Source organism: Poecilia formosa, unplaced genomic scaffold, assembly GCF_000485575.1.
Source record: "Poecilia formosa unplaced genomic scaffold, Poecilia_formosa-5.1.2 Scaffold563, whole genome shotgun sequence".
In the NCBI taxonomy this organism is placed as follows: Eukaryota; Metazoa; Chordata; class Actinopteri; order Cyprinodontiformes; family Poeciliidae; genus Poecilia; species Poecilia formosa.
In genome coordinates this window covers 230,486-248,987 of record NW_006800502.1, presented here as the reverse complement: position 1 = coordinate 248,987, position 18,502 = coordinate 230,486, and the positions used below count along the sequence as shown (strand labels likewise).

The 18,502-nt window shown below is 35.2% G+C and overlaps 1 protein-coding gene and 1 long non-coding RNA gene across 3 annotated transcripts in view; both read right to left on the bottom strand.

Moving 5' to 3' along the window:
* LOC103129659 (sortilin-related receptor-like) overlaps positions 1-18,502 on the bottom strand; it is a 117,060-nt gene that overhangs the window by 53,184 nt on the left and 45,374 nt on the right. The window contains exons 3-4 of one of the 2 annotated variants that reach the window (XM_007540832.2): positions 11,754-11,888; positions 168-329 (exon numbers count right to left, since the gene is read on the bottom strand). In XM_007540832.2, the coding sequence (XP_007540894.2) occupies positions 168-329; positions 11,754-11,888 (297 nt within the window). The remainder of the gene's footprint in view (positions 1-167; positions 330-11,753; positions 11,889-18,502) is intronic. The other variant, XM_016665304.1, reaches the window with a different exon arrangement.
* On the bottom strand, positions 7,082-7,901 carry LOC107834261 (uncharacterized). The gene is made up of 2 exons (XR_001660049.1): positions 7,792-7,901; positions 7,082-7,514 (listed from the first exon to the last, which is right to left on the bottom strand). It is a non-coding gene; the product is annotated as an uncharacterized LOC107834261 (long non-coding RNA).

The following is an 18,502-nucleotide window of genomic DNA, read 5'->3' as shown; positions in this document are numbered from 1 at the left end:
TATATATATATATATATATATATATGTGTGTGTGTATTTGCAGAATAACCTAGCTGTGCTAGTGCACCGATAATGTAGACAGGGCAGCATTTATACAGAAAGTCAACTCAGAAATCAGCCCACACATGGAGAGGATTTAAAACCTGGAGAGCAAGAAGAGGCTCTACCTGTTTGTTGGGATGGGAGCCATCATATCCTAGCAGCAGGTTGGAGCGTGTTGGGTGAAGCAGCAGGTCAGTGGGTCTGAACGGGATGGAGAAGCCTTGCACCGTCTTACAGAAGTCAAATGTGCTCCACAAATAGTTGTTGGTGGAGTCCACAAACAGATACTAAGAAGAAGTGAAGACAGAGCATTAGATTTTAATCTGCAATATAGTTTGCAATAATGACAAAACTCCCCAAAAAACCTGAGAAAGGGAGAGCATCATATACTAATAGTTCAAATGATCACACAGAACCACTGTACAAGTATAAAGTAGAAATTCGGTTAAATTCAACAAGGCTTTCTTTACCCCAAAAGGAAATGAAATGTCGTCGTAAGTCATGTCATTCAAGCGTCTTCAAAGGGTCTTCTCCAAAAGAAGTCAGTTTTGAAGTCAGTTTTGCAACCAATCTGAAGAAGAAGATTCTTGCTGTATGACAGTCATAGCTATCATCACATGCTAACAGCTCAATATCCAGGCAGCAGAAATTATATTCCACAGTAACATGTCCTGGATAACGCATACACACACAGTTGTTAGCAGCTCTGTTAATCCACCTCATTTGTTTTCGTTGTTCCAAGGCCTGTCACGATAACAAATTTTGCTGAGCGATTAATTGTCTAAAAAATTATTGCGCTAAACGATAATATTGTTTCAAGACCTTTTGACACTGATTTAATGAAAATGACTAATATTGCATGCGATTTTCTGCCACAGATAGATACACTTTATTTTCAAAAGAACACTTAACACTGGAACTGATAAACTAAATAAACTAAAACAACCAAAAACAAAAATAAAATGGATTCTCAGTCTCCATTAACAAAAAACATACTTGAATAAAAACTAAACAACATAAAGCCAAAGTGGAAATAAATACTGCATTCAACCAAAAGAGTGCAGATTATTAAGTCTGTATTGGTCTTCAGTAATCACTAGATTTAAATAGAGAAGACCTACACCATTTTTTTGCCTCTATTTTCCCCTTATGACAATCTTAAATCGTTGACCGATCTAAGATGGTTTCTGGTGATTTCGTAACCGATCATACTGTAGTGTGATTTAGATCTTCGTTGTCGATCTAAATCAGGGGATTTCCCCGACTGGGAGCATTAACGCTGAATGTGACAGGTAGCCAATCAGAAAGCACGGATTCTCCTCCGTGCTTTCTGAGGGGAAATTACAGAGGGGAATCCCAAACAGCTGACACGGTGCAACCCAAAATCCAGCGGACATTGGAGATGATGTGTGGAAGCAACATTAATGTTTATTCAACATTTTGTGCAAAGAATATAGAAATGACAAGGAGAGGTGTTGGAGCCAAATTGCTACCACAGCTGATAAACCTGGTAAGTTTTTATGGAGTTAGATTTGTTTCACAATTATTCAATCAAAAAAAAAAAATCATGTCAAACAAAAGAAGTAGTATTCAATCAAATAAAAATCATGTCAAACAAAAAAGTAGTATTCAATCAAAAAAAAGAAAAATCATGTCAAACAAAAAAGTAGTATTCAATCAAAAAAAATTAAAACAAAAAAAATCTCAAAAACTTTTTAATCATAAAAATATTTTTTTACAAAACAAAAAAAATTTTAAAGAGGTTTTTTTAATTGAAATCAATAATTTTTGTTTGAAACTTTTATTTTTGCATATCAGAATTTTTTGGTTGACAAAAAGGTTTTTGGTTAAGTCTAAGTTTTTATTGAAGCTCCTGTTTTTTGGTTGAACTCAATGTTTTATGGCAAGCCATTTTAACATAAATTCGGTTTCGTCTGACTATCCGTAATTACATTCCAGATATCTAAAAATGCATTTTGACTATACAAAACTACATTTTGACTATCCGGAATGGTAATTTAAGATATCTGTATTTACATTTTGACTAGTAAGAATAATAATTCAAGATATCTTAAATTACATTTTGACTAGTCAAAATTCCTTTCAAGATATCTCAAATGACGTCACTGGATCTGTCATTTGACGGGACACATATCCGTAATTATGATTTAAGATATCTTCAACACAATTATGACTAGTCAAAATTACAATTTTAGATATCTGAATTAAGAATGACGTGGAAGCCCCTTTGTGGTGTCCAAAGAGTTGCCTGCAGAATTTTATGGTTCCTGCACAAAATTGTCAGTAAATGCCACAAATTAGAAAGAGCTCGACAATGTTGGAAATGCGGAGATAGCAAAACTTCATAAACTATGAAGTTTATGAAGTTCTTCTGATATCTGCAAAGAATTTCCTGTTTATTAATTTCCGACGAACCAAATGCACTTACAAACGGCTGGAAAAGCTAAACTTGCTATTGTCAAACCATTTTCAACATGAAAGTGGCGCATTTTCAAACATCTTTTTTCGTTTTCTCTATTTTTCATTGTTTTATTAAACTTTCAAATTGCTACGCAAGTCAGGGACGTTTTGACTAGACAGAATACTAATTCAAGATAACAATAATGTCTTTCTGACTAGTTGGAATGTCAATTTAAGATATCTTAAATAGAAAAGCTGTGTAATTCAAGATATCTATATTCAATTAGAGATATCTTAAAAGGAATTTTGACTAGTCAAAATTACAATTCAAGATATCTTTAATTTAATTTTATATAGTCATTATTTGAATTTAAGATATCTATAATTAGTTTTCACTAGTCAAAATTACATTTCTCCAATCCAAAAATACATTTAAGATATCTTGAATTACGGAGTAATTTGAGATATCTTTAATTAGAATTATGACTAGTCAAAACTAAAATTGAGATATCTTGAATTTACTTTATGACTAGTCATAATTTAATTGTAGATATCTTAAATGTGTATTTCAGATAGTCAGTAATTCATTTGAGATATCTTGAAGTCTCCATACAAGTCAATGGTAAATCTGACGTCATTTCGACTAGTCAGAATGTAATTAGAGATATCTCAAATAGTTATTTTGTCTGGTCAAAATATAATTGGGGATATCTTAAATCGCTAAAACGTCTAGTCATAAAACAATTTGAGATATCTGGAAATGTAAGGGCGGTAAAACCGAATTTATGTTAAAATGGCTTGCCATAAACGTTTTTTGATGAAACTCAACTTTATTTGCTTGTGAATCTCACGTGAACACTCTGGGCGGGGCTTAAGGACGAGAAATGTAAGACGTGTTCCGATTGGTTAGCGCTGACTAAAGCGGATGACTCAAACTCCCTGAGAACTCTGTCCCGAACTGCAGAGCTTCGGTGACGGGACACAGAATGTGAATCGTAAGTATTCCTAACAAAATTACACCATTTAGCAGCTACTAAAGTGTCCACCCTGTTTCAAAGAAGAAATCTTACACAGCTTATGACGACAGTCACATATTTTGTCTGCTGCGATCCCCGGTGGCATATTGTGCTAGCTATTATTAGCACTAGGTAAAGTTCATAAACTAAGGCTTGTGTAATATTCGCCTGTCTTTATGTTGAATTCGTTAACCAGCGCACCTCTGTCAAGTGGCATTAAGCGTAGAAAATACCAAACGTATCAGGAGGAAATATGTGTTAAAAACTGTTGCATAATCCTCTGTGTGTGTGTGCCTGTGTGTGTGTGAGTTAGCTAGCATTGAAGCTAGAGTGGGAAAAGAGCATCATTGCACCAATGTTATTAGGTCCACGTTAATCTGCACCACACGCCAAGTGACTGTGCAGATTATTTATTTACCAAGCACATAATCAGTGTTGTCGATGAGGGGAGGCAGCGTAACTCTTAAATATATATTTTCTTCCAGATGTAAAATGTAAAACTAAGCTGGTAGGTCACAGGCCAAAGGAGGATATTCACATATTTTTTGTGTTTTTTATTATTTGGTGTGTATGTGTCTTGCACTTAGTTTTATTCTGAATTAGATGCAATAAGCCTTTTGCTGTGTTATGATATTAAATTAAATTGGTGTTCTTCTAATTCCCCATTCTAGTATGACCAGCAGAGTGCAGGTGAAGCAGGACAGGCTTGTAGGTATTACTGATTCCTCCAGCTGCTAGAGAGGATCAGAACATNGTTATTTCGACATCAATGCTTACCTGGTGGCCAGTTGATCCTCTTAACCACTGAATGTATCAGAACCACCTGGACTGAGCTGGTTTCTTCACTGGAAGCCAAGACTTCTTGATAAAATGACTTCCCATAGTTTAAGACGTTCTTCTGGTAAAATTGCATCTTTATGATGCTAATATGACTGCATTTTCATAATTAAAAATACTTGTAACCTGACCATAACACTCCATTATACAACTCACAAGAGGAATGATAGAAATAAAGCCACTTTGTTAAAGTATTTTCTGTATTTTGTTTTTGAAAAGATATTGAGGTTGACTAAAATTAAATCTGTTATGAAAAAACTGTTCAGTTATATCATCCAGCCTTATTCAGTATATTATTGAATTATTTTCCTAACTGCATATTACTTAATATTCAGATTTCTTTGCTGGTATTACTTGAAAGTGTTTCATTTTAATATCTCGCTTGAAGGCCAAATTACATGCAAATACTTCACATAATGTTACAACTGAGATAAGGGAAAACGGTTTGAAATGTAGATTATTACAAAAGAGATTACATTTTATTGTAAGTCCAAACAGTATAACAAAATGAAGACTGAATATATATAATACACTTTCCAGCAGTTACTCAGTTACTTGTTTGTCTTTACTGGTGATGAAAACTCTGGAGGATAGAGTAAGAGGAGAGAGGAAGAGTGGCTCAGCCCACTCCAGGATCACTGCAGTGTCAGGGTAGCTGCTTAAAGTCTGTAGGTAGATTTTTGCGTATGTGGTCCTCTGGTTTTCAGATCCTAATTGTAAATAAAAAATTAGTCAATGTTGTGATGATCCAGCTGACTGTGGACTGATGGTCACTGTACTGGTCAGCGAGGTGCAGGTACTTGGATCCAAGGGAAAGGCAATTTGACAACAGGAAGGTCTCAAGGGGTTGATGGAGTGGAGTTGATACGAATTTCTCTCTGTACTGGGTGAACATCACGGAGAGTCTCAATCATGGTGCAGAAACGCATCAAGAAGCTTTATGACGCAATCCTGAAAAACAAAACCAAAAAAAAAATACGTGTAAGTGATATGTATCTAGACAACATAATCAAAAGCCAATAAGCCCTATAATCTTAAGAGTTTTAATTGAAAATAAATTGACTATATCTCAGGAAATTAAATGTTCAAGTGAAACAGTTACTGTATCACAATAAGAGAAACAGCAAAAAATATTTCAGAGGTGTAACACTGAAGTTACTGAGAAAGAGTAAACTGAAATATTTATCAAGTAGAAAATGCATGTTAAAATCTGAATACTTTTTTGAATGTAGCTGAAATCAATTTAAACTACTAGCAGAGAAAGTACAGTACGCATATTATCTGTACTAAAAATAATGCAAAAAATGTAACATAGCAGAAGAGGTATTAGTTTTAAAATCAATAAATAAAACTGACTTGGAGAAATATACTTTGCCAAACACACCTGGCACCTAAAAGCAACACTTACTTCCCTACCTGACCTTCTCTGACTCAACACTTGCTGGTCTCTCCATCCTCATGTTCTGATCCTCTCTAGCAGCTGGAGGAATCAATAATACCTACAAGCCTGTCCTGCTTCACCTGCACTCTGCTGGTCATACTAGAATGGGGAATTAGGAGAACACCAATTTAATTTAATATAACACAGCAAAAGGCTTATTGCATCTAATTCGGAATAAAACTAAGTGCAAGACACATACTCACCAAATAATAATAAACACAAAAAATATGTGAATATCCTCCTTCAGCCTGTGACCNTCTGCTAGTAGTTTAAATTGATTTCAGCTACATTCAAAAAAGTATTCAGATTTTAACATGCATTTTCTACTTGATAAATATTTCAGTTTACTCTTGCTCAGTAACTTCAGTGTTACACCTCTGAAATATTTTTTGCTGTTTCTCTTATGGTGATACAGTAACTGTTTCACTTGAACATTTAATTTCCTGAGATATAGTCAATTTATTTTCAATTAAAACTCTTAAGATTTTAGGGCTTATTGGCTTTTGATTATGTTGTCTAGATACATATCACTTACACATATTTTTTTTTTGGTTTTGTTTTTTAGGATTGCGTCATAAAGCTTCTTGATGCGTTTCTGCACCATGATTGAGACTCTCCGTGATGTTCACCCAGGACAGAGAGGAATTCGTATCAACTCCACTCCATCAACCCCTTGAGACCTTCCTGTTGTCAAATTGCCTTTCCCTTGGATCCAAGTACCTGCACCTCACTGACCAGTACAGTGACCATCAGTCCACAGTCAGCTGGATCATCACAACATTGACTATTTTTTTTATTTACAATTAGGATCTGAAAACCAGAGGACCACATACGCAAAAATCTACCTACAGACTTTAAGCAGCTACCCTGACACTGCAGTGATCCTGGACTGGGCTGAGCCGCTCTTCCTCTCTCCTCTTACTCTATCCTCCAGAGTTTTCATCACCAGTAAAGACAAACAAGTAACTGAGTAACTGCTGGAAAGTGTATTATATATTTTCAGTGTTCATTTTGTTATACTGTTTGGACTTACAATAAAATGTAATCTCTTTTGTAATAATCTACATTTCAAACCTTTTTCCCTTATCTCAGTTGTAACATTATGTGAAGTATTTGCATGTAATTTGGCCTTCAAGCGAGATATTAAAATGAAACACTTTCAAGTAATACCAGCAAAGAAATCTGAATATTAAGTAATATGCAGTTAGGAAAATAATTCAATAATATACTGAATAAGGCTGGATGATATAACTGAACAGTTTTTTTCATAACAGATTTAATTTTAGTCAACCTCAATATCTTTTCAAAAACAAAATACAGAAAATACTTTCACAAAGTGGCTTTATTTCTATCATTCCTCTTGTGAGTTGTATAATGGAGTGTTATGGTCAGGTTACAAGTATTTTTAATTATGAGAATGCAGTCATATTAGCATCATAAAGATGCAATTTTACCAGAAGAACATCTTAAAATATGGGAAGTCATTTTATCGAGAAGTCTTGGCTCCCAGTGAAGAAACCAGCTCAGTCCAGGTGGTTCTGATACATTCAGTGGTTAAGAGGATCAACTGGCCACCAGGTAAGCATTGATGTCGAAATAACAAACAGAGCTACTGATGTAGGAGCATTTTCCATGTTGAAGAAAAGCAAAGTTTATGATAGGAGAGGGAAAATGTTGCGTTGTTAGCCGCTTTAGCTCAGCTGATGTCTTCATCCAAGAAGCCACTAAAGCCAAACAGAACTCCAGTCCAGCTCCAGCTGCAGTGAGGATGAAAAAGGAAGAAATAACCAAACGTTAACATAACAGGGAATAAAGCAAATTTGGTCATTCGCTTTTAATGTGTTCCAGATGGAAAATAAAGGCTCTGATATAAACTTGTTTATTACTTCTGCCAGTATGTTAGTAGTAATTTTTGTATTTTTATTACAATGTACCATTATCAACACATAAGCATACATTAGTTTTAAAACCAATAAATAAACTGACTTGGAGAAATATATTTAGCCAAACACACCTGGCACCTAAAAGCAACACTTACTTCCCTACCTGGCCTTCTCTGACTCAACACTTGCTGGTCTCTCCATCCTCATGTTCTGATCCTCTCTAGCAGCTGGAGGAATCAGTAATACCTACAAGCCTGTCCTGGTTCACCTGCACTCTGCTGGTCATACTAGAATGGGGAAATAGGAGAACACCAATTTAATTTAATATCATAACACAGCAAAAGGCTTATTACATGTAATTCGGAATAAAACTAAGTGCAAGACACATACGCACCAAATAATAAAAAAACACAAAAAATATGTGAATATCCTCCTTCGGCCTGTGACCTACCAGCTTAGTTTTACATTTTACATCTGGAAGAAAATATATATTTAAGAGTTACGTTGCCTCCCCTCATCGACAACACTGATTATGTGCTTGGTAAATAAATAATCTGCACAGTCACTTGGCGTGTGGTGCAGATTAACGTAGATCTAATAACATTGGTGCAATGATGCTGTTTTCCCACTTTAGCTTCAATGCTAGTTAACACACACACACACACACACACACACACACACAGGCTTATGCAACAGTTTTTAACACATATTTCATCCTGATACATTTGGTATTTTCCACGCTTAATGCCACTCGACAGAGGTGCACTGGTTAACGAATTAAACATAAAGACAGGCGAATATTACACAAGCCTTAGTTTATGAACTTTACCTAGTGCTAATAATAGCTAGCACAATATGCCACCGGGGATCGCGGCAGACAAAATATGTGACTGTCGTCATAAGCTGTGTAAGATTTCTTCTTTGAAACAGGGTGGACACTTTAGTAGCTGCTAAATGGTGTAATTTTGTTAAGATTACTTACCNCATCTAATTCGGAATAAAACTAAGTGCAAGACACATACTCACCAAATAATAATAAACACAAAAAATATGTGAATATCCTCCTTCAGCCTGTGACCTACCAGCTTAGTTTTACATTTTACATCTGGAAGAAAGTATATATTTAAGAGTTGCGTTGCCTCCTCTCATCGACAACACTAATTATGTGCTTGGTAAATAAATAATCTGCACAGTCACTTGATGTGTGGTGCAGATTAACGTAGATCTAATAACATTGGTGCAATGATGCTGTTTTTCCACTTTAGCTTCAATGCTAGTTAACACACACACGCACGCACACCCACACACACACACACACACACACACGCACACACACACACAGGATTACGCAACGGTTTTTAACACATATTTCCTCCTGATACATTTGGTATTTTCCACGCTTAATGCCACTCGACAGAGGTGCGCTGGTTAACGAATTCAACATAAAGATAGGCGAATATTACACAAGCCTTAGTTTATGAACTTTACCTAGTGCTAATAATAGCTAGCACAATATGCCACCGGGGATCGGGGCAGACAAAATATGTGACTGTCGTCATAAGCTGTGTAAGATTTCTTCTTTGAAACAGGGTGGACACTTTAGTAGGTGCTAAACGGTGTAATTTTGTTAAGATTACTTACGATTTACATTCTGTGTCCCGTCACCGAAGCTCTGCAGTTTGGGACAGAGTTCTGAGATCTCAGGGAGTTGGAGTCATCCGCTTTAGTCAGCGCTAACCAATCGGAACACGTCTTACATTTCTCGTCCTTAAGCCCCACCCAGAGTGTTCATGTGAGATTCACAAGCAAATAAAGTTGAGTTTAATCAAAAAACGTTGAGTTCAACCAAAAAACATGAGCTTCAAAAAAAAAAAATTTTAAACTCAACCAAAAAACAAGAGCTTCAAAAAAAAAAAAAACTCAGACTCAAATAAAAACTTAGTCTGTCAACCAAAAAATTTTGATATGCAAAAATGAAAGTTTCAAACAAAAATTAGTGATTTCAATTTAAAAAAAACTCTAAACATTTTTTTGTTTCGTAAAAAATTATTTTTATAATTAAAAAGTTTTTAAGATATCTTTTGTTAGATTTTTTTTTTGGATTAAATACTACTTTTTTGTTTGACATGATTTTTATTTCATTGAATACTACGTCTTTTGTTTGACATGATTTTTTTTTATTGAATAATTGTGAAACAAATCTAACAGCATAAGTTTTCAGCTGTTCTTCGTTAACGTGACATAAATAGGTTATAATAATTTTCATTCAGTCAGGACTTTACGCTGACTCTAGCCACATGCATAACAGGTAGATTCTAGTAAAGCAATGATTAATGCCCAATTTTAAAATTAGTTAACTGGACTTGTAGCCATTATTTTGTGCCCATGTGGCTGGACACCACACGGCACGACAAACCCGATCGAACAGTTATACCTAGGATTTCTGTCGGCTAATGTGTGGTCTCTCAGGTTTTGAAAATGGGCCAATAATCACACTCGTGTAGTGTGTGCTGGACATTACACTAAGGAAATGAGGAAGGGAGGGTCAGTGGAGAGAACCGGAGTTGAGCCTTTTTTCATTCAGTGTCATCAACAGAAAGAAAAAAAACACAGGAAGAGACGATAAAGCCGATAATTAAAATGAAGTCGATAGGTTTAATTTATTGTGCGATTAATTAATGTATCGTTTATCGCGACAGGCCTAGTTGTTCCTCTTTAATCCTCTGGCTGTCCTGGTAGAAAGTCAGACGGTGTGATGGTGTTGATGTGTTCCATTTGGACAGAGTCAGATTCCTGGTACACACACCATTTCTATTTATTAAAAATAGAAAAACCAACAAGGATGTTCACGCCACCTTACCTCAGATGGGATTTTGTTTGTTTTTTATTTATTTTGTTTTGTTCCCATCCTATTTTGCCATCATTTTTGTCAAAAGTGTTACTGCCATCTTGTGTTTTTTTGATAACTTATAATGTGAAATGTATATAGCTGTAAGAGAAAGAAGAATGATTGAATACTAGTTCTAGTTCTATTTATTGTTAAAAAAATAAATAGAAACTAAGTAAAACAAAAAACAAAAAACCAAGAAATCCAATTTACATAAATATAAATATTAACTGCCGTAGTCACAAAGAAAAAAAAACTGATAATCTTTGAGATGTTTCTATAACTTAAATGAAGTTCAGCTGTGTCTAGTTCAGTTGATTGGGCTTGATTTGAAAAGGCACACATTTGTTTCCATGAGGTCTCACAGGTGACAGCAGATCAGAGGTCAAACACCAAAAATGAGATCAAAGAAACTGTCTGTAGACAGGATTATATTAAGTCACAAATCTGTGGAAGGATCCAAAAATCACCATATGGAGGTCCAGGAGGGGCTGAGCCAGAGTCCAGACTTGAATCTGACTGACCTACTCTGGAGAGATCTAAACATGACTGACGGACGTCTCCATCCAACCTAATGGAGAAGAACTGCAGAGAAGAGTGGATGTAACTGCCTAAAGACAGGTGAGCTAACCTGGAGACTGCAACTGTTAGCCAAGGTCGATCAACAAAGTATTAAGGTAACACTGTAAATACTTAAATAAATATGGTTTCTTAAGTTTTCTATTTGCAACGAGAACATTTCCACATGGTGATAATGGAGAATCATAATTTTGAATAAAATTTTGAATAAAGAGGATAATTTTATACAATTTGGAATGAGGATTGAATATAAGATAGAGGGGGAAAGTAAATACTTCCCAGATGCATTTGTATTTGAGCTTTTGAGATACTAATCAGTTTCTCCTAGTTCTAAAACAATACCTTGTTACCATGGTTATTCATCATACCAGCTGTTAGAAAGTAGAAAATTAGGAGCAAAAATCCTTGCATGTATCAGAACGTGCATTATGTGTCATCAGAACATGCCGTACTGATGACACATAATGTACTTTGAACTGCATTGTTGCTGAAAAAGTGCAGGAAAAAAAGTGCAAGAAAACTTCTTCACACAAACACACACGTGCACCCCTGGTAACTCTGATGCACATGAAATGCTGCATAACATGCAGCAAAATGTTTGTTGTGAATATATCAGCCACAGTAGAAGGAGAAGGTTAGCGACTCACCCTGCGGTTGTCTACAGGGCTGTGGTAGAACTGAGAGATGACCTGCTTACTGCCGTTCTTGGCCTTCGCTTCGGAGAGCTGGAAGTTGGCCGACACCGGTATGAAAGTTGTCCCATAGTTGTACGAAACATAGACCTGAAGAGGAACATGGGGATCAGGATTTTAAGGCCCATTCCTAAGCCTCGCTGATTCCCTTTTTCTATAGTTACTACAGCAAGTTTGGCTAATGACCATTTCATCTATTGTCCCTTTTAACGCTGGCTCTACTTTAGCAGCCCTGGTCTACTCGACCCAGCCTGGCTCAGCTCCACTTTGAAGTAATCCCATTTCCACAGACCTGGTGTTCTAACTATCCGCTCTACCCAGGGGGTAAATCCCATCTCATTATTGGAGGGGACCTTTAACAGGAAAATTTCTTAAGAGCAATTTTGCGGGGGTCGGCGAAGTTCCATTGAAATGTAACGTAAAATGTGGTTTAAAAAGTTTTTAAACTACATTCAAGCTGCAGGACCAAAAATGACTAGTAATGCACATCAAACATGTTTTATTCTCAGTAAGCAGCCTGCAGAGAAGTAAAACTAAAATTCAAATGTTGTTTAGATACGAGTTTTGTTCAGTCTGACTGATCTAATCTCTGCTCCACCTTTACAAAAATGTAAGGTTCTTAATACAAAAGCTTTAATGAATAACTTCTCTTAATAAAATTCCTCATAAACATTGATTTACTGAAATGACTCCCTATACAAGTTATGACCTATTTAAATTATAAGTTATTATGTTGCTTTATTTTTAAGCCTTTTTTAGTTTTGTCATGTCCTGGGTGAGTGAGAACAAATAAGTAGATAGAAATGAATATTTGGGGAGTAATATAATTTAAATGTAACACTTAAAGCACAAGAGTTTATATAGAAAAATATTGAGATTTTATTTTGTGATTTTAAAGGCTCTATGTTGAAGACGATGAGAAATAAAGGCAGCATTCTGTTTTTTCGATATGTTCTCAGCTCCCACAAACTCTTCTAATTAGCTAAAACTTAAAGAATAAATATGAATGAGATGTTTACTACTTTTAACAAAAAAGCTTAAGTCTATGAAAGCAGTGTAGCAGTTTTGCTAATAAGGCAGCTTATCATAATTCAGTCAAAGTAATGAAATAACAAACTGGAGTCTGATTTTTATTAATGTGTTTCTTCCCACTGAGCAATGAAAGTAAATAAAATGTTTACATGTCTACTGCTGTATGTATTTACTTACTGGAGGGGGTTTTATTTGTGATGCAAAACTACAGCTAACAGCTAGCTCCTCACTTCAGCAGCTGTGACCAGCCTGTGCCATTTGGAGCCTGCTGTTGCTCCTCCTACACCTTGGACTGAACCATTGTTCTAATGATGGTGGGGGAGAGGGAGCTAAAAATTAATTCTTATTTTGTTCTGAGATAAATGGGAGATTTATTTCGTTTTTTGTTTCTTTTGCCTTTTCATATTAATTTTATTTAAATGCTAACATTTCTTCAATTATTTTCTTATGGGGAGACAATTCTAGACTTTTCCAAGTCTGGACTCCCCCAACCCCCCCGGGATTTACGTCTATGTACCCAATGCGATCTACCTTGTGGTAATGTCAGCTTCCGGGGGATATGGCGGACAAGGTAGTCATGTGTCTCTGAGGTCCCCACTCCAAGTTAATTTATGAAGTAAACTACTAGTAAATATCTGAAATATCAGTATCAGCTTGAAGTACGAAGAAAAGCAACACATGGAAAAAAAGAACGAAAGGTACGTCCCAGGAAGAAATGAACACTGAGGCTATTTTGAGTGCTATAAGTTCCTTAGGAGTTAGGACAGAAAGTAGATGACGGCATGGAAGAAGTTGGCATGCAAATGAAGCAGCACTGTGCTAGGCTATTGCTAAGTCGGCTCAGCTCAACTCAGAGGAACTAAAAGATTGCAAAAAGAGAATAATAGAATTGGAGAAATAAGTGGATACACTCTCCAAAGAGAACATGAAGTTGAAAGAATGAGTCCTGAACAGTGAAAGATATGAAAGACGGTGGTGCCTTTGCATAAAAGGAAAAAAGGTAAAGTCTCATGAGAACATCTGAGAAGAAGTGGTGGCGGTTCTGTGCAAAATTGCACCTGATTTGGCTTCAAAGATGGATGAAGAGGTCGTTGTCCACACAGTGGGTCAAAAGATGTATAACGGGGTCAGACAGATCATCATTCTGTTTGTGAGACGAGCCCTGAGAGCCGACATCTGAAGGAGAACTAAAACTTCTCCCATCTGCAAAGAAGAAGGAGCTTGCTTCTCTCAAGATTTGACACTAGAAGATTGGAAAGCAAGACAAGCACTGTGGTCAAAAATTGAAAAAGCAAGATATGTGGGCTTCAGGGGCCCGCTTAGTTTCATCGAAGGCAAACGCATCCTGGATATTTCTTCAGCTGAGAACTGAAATACAGCAGAAATTAGCATTTAATGGTAGTGGACAGTTATGTTAAAGGGACCTCTACCTCAAGTTTTTTTCACTCTCCTAAACCGTTTGTACATGTGTTCATGTGTTCTATTTTTCAGATAAAAACCAATTTTTCTTCTGTTTCTTTTAACACAAGGGGACTAAAAGACTCACTTAAACGGAAAGCAGTTTTTTTTTTTTGTTTTGTAAAGGACAACAAACACACTGCACCTTTTTAAAGGAAACTCATTCTGATGCATCTGATGTGAAGTTCTGGTCACAGCAATGGGGAGATAAAATTCTCTTAAGTCATGGGACAAATTGATCGGCTGGAGTCGCCATCTGCTTTTTCAGATGTCTGTCTAAGATTCTGAGTGAAAAAGCAGATGAAGATGGACATTGGGTAGTCTGTATTTTGGAAGTTGATAATGTTCCGATAATTTTGTTAAACATTTATGGATATAATAATGATCAATACAATAGAAATCTGTTACATCAAATAACAATGGTTATTGCGGAGCTCACTGCTAATTTTCTTACGGATCATATCATAGTTGGAGGGGATTTCAATTTAGCTCCAGATGAATGGATGGATCGATGGCCTTCACTGCTGGTAAAAGAAACTCTAAATAATATTCTTAAAGAATTTGTTAATAACACGAAATTGTTGGAGAGTGCGACACAGTGGAGTCAAACAGTTCACCTGGCACAAACCTAATGGTCAAAGTAGATCACGCATCGATTATTGGCTGGTATCTGCTGAAGTCCTTGAGTGTCTTAAAGAAACAGTGATAGCAAACTGTCCTTTAAGTGATCACTGCATTATCAATTTAAAACTACAAAAAACTAAATAGAAGTTATAAACCTAATAATAATTACTGGAAATTTAATTCAAAGCTTCTTACAAACTTAGAGTTTTGTCAATTTATTAAGGAACTTATTCTAAATGTATCAAATGACAATTCTATTGAAACAAATTCTTAAGTGGGAATACTTGAAATATAGTACTAGAAAGTATTCAATTAAGCTTGGTCAAGATTTAAACAGAAAAATAAAAGCAGAAGAGACAATGGTGATTAAAGATCTTATGTCACTTTACAGAAAATTGAGTTGGAGTGATGAGGATAAAGAAACAATAAATAAATTGCAATCTAAATTAGATGAGATATACATAAATAGGGCAAAAGGTGCTTATATAAGGTCCAGAACCAGGTGGATCAAAGGAGAAAAGAATAGTGCTTTCTTTTGTAACTTAGAAAAACATAGACAGGAATATAATGCATTTAATAGTCTTATGAGTGATGGAGTGGATCATAAGAGAATAACAGAAGACTAAGAGAACAGAAGTAGTATTTAATTTCTATAGTAATCTTTATAAATATTCACATACAGAACAAATAACTTAATCGTTTTGTTGATAAAGTAAGAAATCTGATTCCTGTTATTGATGAAAACATTAAGGAAACCAGAGTTAGGTTATAACCTAACTCTGTTAGTTATAAGAATCTCTGAATTTGACATTACAATAAGATATATGGCGTCTGACCGCGCCCCTGGGCCAGACGGACTTACCGCTAACCTTCATAAACATTTCTGGAAGGATTTAAAACTTTTGGTGTTTCAGGCTGTAGCAGAATGTGTTAGAAGGAAGGAACTCATGGAAACTATGAAACAAGGTGTAATTAAACTAATCCAAAAACCTGGTAAAGATAAGAAAAAAATTAAATAATTTAAGGCCTATCACGCTGTTGAACACAGACTACAAGATCCTAACAAAAGTTCTGGCAACGAGGTTAAAAACTGGCTTACCCAAAATAATTAGTCAAACTCAATCCGGCTTTCTAAAAGGCAGATCCATCCGTAACAACACCCGCCTGGTTCTGGACTTATTGATTATAGTCACTTAATAAGAGATGATGGTTTTATGTTGCCTTTAGATTTCCACAAAGCATTTGATTCTGTGGAACATCAATTTATTGTTAACATGTTGAGACATTTTGGATTTGGAAATTGTTTTCTTAATATGATTACCATGTTAAACAGCAATATTAACAGCTGTGTGTCTCTGCCACAGGGCACATGCCCCAGATTCAAAGTAGAAAGAGAAATCATTATGAGGAAATTGTCAAGACAATCGATTTTGAAATTATGAATGGCACATTAAAAATTAGATGGCTTAATCTCTTTTAAAAAACGGTGATATTATTTGGTTTGTTGTTCCGTTGTTCATATTTCAAAAAGTTGTAGGTATTGAGTTATTGAAATGTGATTTTGAATTATCTAAACTCCCCCTACAACTCTCTTCTTTCCATCAACATGTTTTGTTACAGTGGAAGTTGATGTTCAAGCACAATTTCAGACCCCATTATGTCCCACTGTGGAACAACAGAGCCATTCTATGTGGTAGAAAATCTATATTTATGAAAGATTGGTGAAATAAACAAATCTGGTCAATTACTCATTTACTGGATGTAAATGGTGAATTTCTCAGTTTGGAGGAATTTAACAGGAAGAATTGAACTGATTGTTCACTAACAAATTATAAGAAAGTACTACATAGTATCCCTAATATCCTCATTTTGTCATTTAAAAACAATTTGTCTAGTTTCTCTATTCCAAGACTCCATACGATTCAAATTGAGTATGTGGACATTAGAGATAATAAATGCAGCAACAAGTTTTTGAATCAGTATTCAATGATTAACATGTACCCAGGAAGAACAAAAAGCACAGTTCTCTTACAAAATTTTAACAAATCTATGGTAGTCAAAATTAGGACAAATTATTTGAAATTCCCAATTCCTCCTAAATATAAAGAGTTACATTTTAAAATAATAACATATATTCTTCAAATGAGTTCTTAAGATAGATTTAATTGGAAAGTTAAGAATTGTGGTTTTTGTACAACTCAATTGGAAACAACTAAACATTTGTTTTATGAATGTAAAGAAGTATTAAACTTATAGGATCAACTTCGTAGCTTTCTGTCTTCTAAAACAAACATGGATTTTGTTTCTTTACAAAACATTCAGTTCGGCTTATCCATTAAAGAAAAAAATCTGGAATTTTTAGTCAATATTCTAATTATTATAACAAAATATTATATCCATAAATATCACTATGCAAAATGCTCCCTCTCAATCACTGCTCTCAAAAACGAACTTTGAAAGATGTTTGAAAAAGATGCAGAATTTAAACCCAGTAAAATTGTATGAGTTAATGGAAGATTTTCCCCCGAACACGTCTCTTATTAATTTAATTTAACTTATTTTATTTTATTATTTTATTATTTTTTTATTATTTCTTTTGATTTATTATTTATTTTTTCAATAATTTTAGTCTTTTCTTTGAGTCTTTGTAACCAATTGTGATTTGTAAACAATAGGAGTTGTGATATTTAGTTTTTGTAATGTTTGTTATTGATGTGTTGTGAGTTTGTTATTCTTGTATATTCAATAATTTTTTTTTAAACCTTGTGGTAATGCGCTTCTGCGCATTGATATTATGTCACTTGCTCCTTACTCAGCAGATTTCTTATCCATACGTCCTACCTTTGGAGGTTTCCAAAGGTAGGACGTCTGTTCTATTTTGTCGAAGATTACAGTACACTTTGTTTAATTTATTTTATACCTGGCTTTCATTAATCTGCTGTATTACTTCATGTTTTAAATTTACATGACAGGCAGCTTGTAAACATATTTGTAAATGGCTTTAGTTTGCCGTCTGCAATGTTGTTACCAGGGGTGAAAGTAAGCCATCATGGTCGGGTACTGCGTGTCACTAAAAGATTTAGCACGGGTACGCAGTACTGGCAAGAGAGGGGAGCGGCTGTCTGCAGTACAGAATCAGTCACTCGTGTCTAGTTAGTTATAAAAAAGTTAATGAGTAATAGTAGAAATTTACATTTACATAGACTTTACGACGATGTACATATGCCTATTTATCAGATTTTGGGAGTTTTTCCATCACATGCTACATAATAGTAGCCCTTGATGACCACATGGAGACATAGCAGCATGGCAAATTCTGTGGGAGGAGACCATCCTCATTAACAAATTCTAAAGTAAAAAAAAACAACAAAAAACAAGTAAAGATTATTTTAAGATGCTTAGGCTACTATTGACAGCATAATTCAGCATAATTATTATAATCTGCCAACAGATTATAATAATACGCATATCAATACCATCTACCATTGCATAAGCCAGAGGTTCCCAAACTGTGGGGCGCGCCCCCTAGGGGGGGCCCCGTGTCATTGTGGCGCGGGAAGCCGTCTGGATGAAAAAAAAAAAAAAACATG